We start from the raw sequence: 6,000 nt of genomic DNA on the forward strand, positions 1-6,000 counted from the left end.
TGAGCATGCAACAGCAGTGCTGCAGGAGCTCCCTCAATGACATGCCCCAGGGGTACACGCAGGTGCGCTCCTTCAAGCTGCGGCCTTGGGCAAGCCACACATCCCGTGTGCCGAGCCTGGGCCAGCACAGAGGGCACACCTCACGCCACTTCTGAGCGCGGCTTCTGCCTGCCGCCAACTTTCTTACTCTCACTGTCTTTTGGCTTATGTGACTCTTTTCTTTCCAATTTTACAATAAAAAAGACGACTCCTTTCCTGGCCTCATTCAGCTGCAACTGGTAAACGAGAACGACTAGAGCTTGCAAGGTCAGCAGACTTGAGTCTGCAAACGTGAAATGAGCAGGAGCGTTGCGTCCCTCGGCAGCTACTGCTTTCTTCCAGCGGCTGCCAGCACGCTGTCCTCACGGTGAAGGACAGAGGCACAGCCAGCTGCGACAGAGCACAACCTTTCAACGAGTGATCACATCCATCCATCACTAGAGAAATGGATGAGTCTCTCTCTTAGAGTGCTCAATCTGCAATGCTCTGCAGACCCCTGGACTTGTAATCTGAGCAGAACGGCCTCTCTGATACATGTGCAGGTGGGGGTCTCTTGAGCACAGGCAGGTGCTGCCGACCTGAGGCAATGAACTTAGGTGATAATGCAGAAAATGGGTAACTATAGCTCATGAGGCCCAGACCCAGAGACAACCCAGCTTAACAGAGAATTAACTCCAACTTGGATGATAACTGAGTTATGAGGAAACTGGCATGCTCAAGTTTTCTGGAGGATTAAGACACAAACCTTATTGTTAACAATAGCTTCAGAATCATCAAAGACAAAATCTCCATCATAGCTCCTTGCAAAACACAGAAGGGAAACAAATCCCACAACTAACTTGGCCCAGAAAGGGGGCAGGACAGATGGGATGATGTGATCCAAGTCGGCATCCAGCTCGGCCATCCTGAGAGCTGCAGGCCGCCAGCCTCCTGCTCCAGCATTATGCTGGGTAGAGATCTGCAAAGGAAACACCATGTCAACACTCTTAAGCACATTGCTGCAGTGGACATCATAAGCAAGCAAGAGCTAACCCAGTAAGTTTTGCTGTGATTTTACCATTAGACATATTAAGCTATGTTTTTCACACTTTAGTGGGCAGAAAAGTGACCTGGGACTCAAGCAGCGTTCCAGACCCGACCTTGACCAATGAAATCTGCAGCTCCTGGGTTTCCAATGTTTCTTTTCAGAAATTCTGCCTTAATAGCATTCTGTATTTACTACCCCATAAAACAGGTCATTTTTAGTTCTCAGAGCCGGCTTACAAGGCTTTTGAAAAAGTAACAATCGTCTTCATCGATACAGAAAATGAGTAACTGCTCCTTGCTGGCACATGGGGAGTTAGAGTATACTGTGTGAGACATGACTGTGACCCCGACTCTTCCGGTCTGTGTGTGGAACTCAAGTGCACATGCCAATTAGTTGAAAACCTCAGAGTGGACCCACAGGCAAGGGCACATGACAATGACTGACTGAACCGCGGTTTACGTACAGATGGAGGAACTGATTTCTTTGGAAGGTCTCAGAAAGAACTGAGCTGTCCCAGAGAGGGAGGCACATCTGCACAGAGATCTGACTATCTGGGAAGAGCCAGCTTAGGAAGACATACTTATTGAGAACTTCAAACAGACAAGGAGGTTTTACCGCAGCCTTGCCATTTACTGTTTGTGTGGCTTTGCATCAGTCTCTCCACATATTGCCTGTGGAACACTGCAAAATGCAAGTCCTCTCTGGCTGTGAGAGCTGCATAACAGCCTGGGCCAATTCCAAGACTCAAACACAAACTATCTGCCAGTCAGTTATCTGTCCCTGTTCCCACCACACCCTCGACTAGTGCTTTTTTTCTGGTCCGTTGCTCAGTTCTAATCTTGTGTAAATTTGGAGAGCTAGTTAAACTCTCCGAACCAACTTCCTCATTACTAAAAGGTAAGGAGCCGGCCTTCTTTGGAGTTTTCACTGATTTGTGGAGGGGTGTTATTTGGCTTACAGGTCCCTCACTAAGGAAGTTGTGGAAGGAACTCAAAGCAGGAACCTAGCTGCAGAGGAATGCTGCTTACCGGCTTGCTCGGACGGCTTTTTCTTACACAGCCCTGACTCATCCGCCCAGGGTAGCACTGCCCAGGAGTCTAGGCCCTCCCTCATCAATGATTAATCAAGAAAATGCTCCCAAAGCTTCCCTACAGGCCAGTGTGATGGAGACAGGTTCTGAACGGAGTCCCTAGGGTTCTAATGGATGTTTGGTGAAGGCTAGCTATCATTATATTTTCCACGAGGTTGAACAATCTTTGGACTAGCTCCTTTAGGACTGACTTTTTGATACTAAGGCTCAGGTCCTCCTCTGTAAGAAAGCAGCCTTCTTTCTCCTTTCATGCTAATTAAAAAAAAAAAAAATCCCAGCCGCTTGTCTAGGATGCAGCTTGGTTACATTTGGCTCCAGATCTCCAAATAAACACACAGATCAACAATATGTCGATCAAATAAGAATCTCAGGCCACATTTTTTTTTATAGTCTTTTGTCTGAATAAAGGTAGAGTCAGACTGATGGGCAGCAGAGCACACCTTTCAATGTCAGCACTGAGCCTTCTCACAGGCAGAGGCCCATTTACAATGCAAACACAAAAGCCTGCAACCCTTCCTCTGCTGGTCCCCTGAGTATCACTGCCTGATGTAAGACTTGCTCTTGGCAAGTGTCAGGGGAATAGTCTGCCTACTTTCTGTCATTTTCTTTTCTTTCCACGGAAAAAGGTAAACCACTGTTTAAATCCTAATTGCAGTCATGTCTCCGTGAATACCCTGATTGCTGTTTCACAATCTAGCTTAAGAATAAAACTTCTAGAAGAGGGGAGGATGGGTGGGATTGGGAAGAGACAAAGGAGGGGGCCACAGCCAGGATATAAATTGAATAAATTGTAATAAATGATAATAAAAATAAATAAAAGAAATTACTTCAAATTTTAAACAAACAAAAACAAATACTTAGAAGACACCATTGTTTTAAAAATGAAAGGAATAAATGTGTACTTCGATTTAGAGAATCAATGTGCAAGACACAAATGGTTTACACCAATTTTTAAATGTATAACAGATTACATGGGAGCTACAAAGGATTATGTAAGTGGCTCTGATATTCTTGGGTTGAGCCCTAAACATTTGAATATGAAATCAGTTTGTTCTGAAGTCCAAATGCCCATGTGATTACTGATTGATGAAATAATCTGTGTTTCCAAATTAGCTACTGTATCTTTCCTGTCTCTTCATACTCACAGCCCAAGCCAATCATTTTGGTATTCAAGCAACAGCTCACATATACGTAGGGTGGACTGTGGACCCCCAACATTTGGGGTGCCCTGATGGACTAGACCCCCACTTTTGGGAAGTCAACTGAATTCATGAGTTGATGTCAAACTGATCACCTCTTCTTCTGCAGTGACCAAAACCATTGGACCTGCAGTGCAGAGAGGCATTCTGTCCCCAACCCTAGCCCTCAGTCCTCATCAGCCCCCCCCCATTTCATGGAAGCATGTCTGCTCACAGGGGACAGCCCCTCAGCCCAGTGCCTTTGCTGCCTGGTGGCAGTGGGCATGTTCAAATGTTCCCTTTTGATGAACAGATTGTGTTCACATCCATTGCAGAACAGTCCAGAATATGCCTTTTATCAACAAACGTGTTACAATCCAGTAGAAACCCATGTGAAGTTCTCAGACCCACTCCAGCAGGCCACAGCAAAGGTTCTGGAGACAGAGGCTGCATTTCCCCGAGCTGCACTGTTTCCCTAAGGATGTTTCTCCACCCTTTGTGTCTATGGTGGAATAAGGTACCACTGTGCTCTTGAGGCTATGGTAGGGACCGAGTGAGGCAATACAAGCAGTTAGTCTCCATTTCCATTTGTTTTGAGCAGCTCATAGTCCCTGGTCCCATGTCTTAATGTTCATGGTGCCATCTTAACAACCAGCAAAGCCCATCGGGTGACAAGAAAGAGGAACCCTTCTTCTGGGTAGATCTACAGCACACAGCCTCCCTCGTGAGGCATCTTTGCATCCTATACAAACTCCACACCACACAACCACCCTAATCCCAACTCTCCTTCCTCCAACAGGAAATGACCCTCGTTCTACAATAAGGCTTGGTTCATGGGTAAATAAAACCATGGTCCCCAAAGGTGCCAGAGACCGTTATATCCATGTCAGGGTGTAGAAGAGGGCACTTTCTGTTTTTGACTAAGCAGCACATCTTACCAGTCTTACGAGGTGATGCCCTGCCCGTGAGCCCTGCCTCCTCCGCCACCGCTGAGGATGCTCATTGTGGCTCCATTCCAGCAGTGACTCATCTACACAGAACCTACTCTGAGGTTCTGAAAAGATAACAAAGCTGGTGTTTTGGTGGCTCCTGAACTCCTGTCTGAACTGTCCTCTTAGAGTAGCTCCATGTGGAGCAAATGAATAGCAAAGTGGTATCCTATTCCACTAGAAAGCTGGTCCTGGGGGAAACAACGCAGCTCGGGGAAATGCAGCCACCAGTCCATGTATCCACAATTCTCAATCTCCCAATATTAAGCCCCAAACAATTTCATCTGTCAATCAAAAGGTCAAAGACCTCAAACATGTCTCCTCAAAGGCTAAATGGCACTGAAGTTTGAACCACGAACCTCTAAGAACAATGGACAGCAGCCTAGGCTGAAATGAAGCAGAGCAACACCCACCCTAGATGATTCACCCTGGAAAAACAGCAGCAGCCACCTAATGAAGTCTCTTCCCCAGGCCTGGAGAGGCCTTGTCCTCAACACTAAGGGCAATGCATCCAGGGCCAGCTGTCCTTCGGGACAAAGCATGACCTTGCCTCTGGAAATCAGATTAAGCAATGTGATGGTTTCTGACCAGTATCCTGGCATGATGCAGGGAGGGCTAGCACGCGGAGGCAAAGGAGCCAGCCTTCCTCAGTAATGCTGAGCCAAAGGCAGAGTAGTAAGGTGCCTCATGTGGTGACCTGCCTTCCGAACTGAAGACTGTCCAAGTGGCTGCCCTTTGGAGGTTTCACACTCAGAAAGTTTTCACTTTGCTAGGGTGCAGCCATCTTCCCACCTAGACGGGACAGCACACTCACGTTGGCCCTAGGGCGCACAGCTTGTTGGGGGCACAGCGGACAATACGGGGTTCCAGTCAATCTTTACTATAATTGCTTCCAAAGGAATTCTCCCCATCTATCTGCTCCCAGGAGAGAGCAAAGTGTGGATGACTCAGTGACTGGATCGTCCCTTTAACTCCGCCTTTCTTTTGTGTGTAGTTAAAAAAAAGAGAACACAAATAGCCCACAGTCACAACATCAACAGCCCAGACTCCCCGTGGAGCTCGCGGAGGTGAGGCGGTCGCTGCACCACCTGCTCGGCTTCCCCAACTCCTGGCAGCTCCGTGGCTCCAGGCTCCCAGGCCGCTGGCACTCCCGGCGCGGCCGGGTGGCTCGCCGCGTAACCCCGGGCGGGCAGCCAAGCCACCGGCTGTGTCCAGCCGTCGCCCGCGCCTTGGCCAGCTGTGCACCGGGCGCGGGGACCCCGCAGCCAGGCGGCCGCCGCGCTGGATGCGCTCCGGGCTACGGAGCCGAGGCGCGGCGGAGTCAGTCAGCGACAGGCATGGGGCGGGCGCCGTGACCTCGGCCCCGCCGGGGCAGCGCGGGAGCCCGGGTCCGGGGCGCGCACCCCTCACCACGCGCTCTTTGTCCGGGGTGCGGTTTCCAGCGAGGCGCCGGCCGCCGGAGGCAGCTCGGGTCCCGGGGCTAACTCCTCCCGTGGAGGTGCAGGGAGCGGGCGCCGCCCCCAGGCCCCCGCGCCGGGCCCGCGGCTCGGCGGAGAGCCCGGGAGCCGGCGCCCGCTCCGCGTCCAACTCCGCGCGCCCCGCGGCAGCGCTCAGCCCTGGCCGGCCGCCCCGCGCGTTACCTGCAAGCAGCCCGAGCCGCGACCGCATCTCCCTCCC

The 6,000-nt window shown here is 50.4% G+C and overlaps 1 protein-coding gene across 3 annotated transcripts in view; it reads right to left on the reverse strand.

Moving 5' to 3' along the window:
• Window positions 1-6,000, reverse strand: part of Tmtc4 (transmembrane O-mannosyltransferase targeting cadherins 4) — a 56,270-nt gene extending 50,270 nt beyond the window's left edge. For 2 of the 3 annotated variants that reach the window (XM_055609648.1, XM_055609649.1), the window contains exons 1-2: window positions 5,964-5,994; window positions 785-997 (exon numbers count right to left, since the gene is read on the reverse strand). In XM_055609648.1, the coding sequence (XP_055465623.1) occupies window positions 785-943 (159 nt within the window). In that variant the 5' untranslated portion in view covers window positions 944-997; window positions 5,964-5,994. Of the gene's footprint in view, window positions 1-784; window positions 998-5,963 lie in introns of all 3 variants that reach the window. The other variant, XM_055609650.1, reaches the window with a different exon arrangement.

The sequence above is a fragment of the Psammomys obesus genome, unplaced genomic scaffold (genome assembly GCF_907164565.1).
Source record: "Psammomys obesus unplaced genomic scaffold, mPsaObe1.curated_primary_1811, whole genome shotgun sequence".
NCBI classification, from domain to species: Eukaryota; Metazoa; Chordata; class Mammalia; order Rodentia; family Muridae; genus Psammomys; species Psammomys obesus.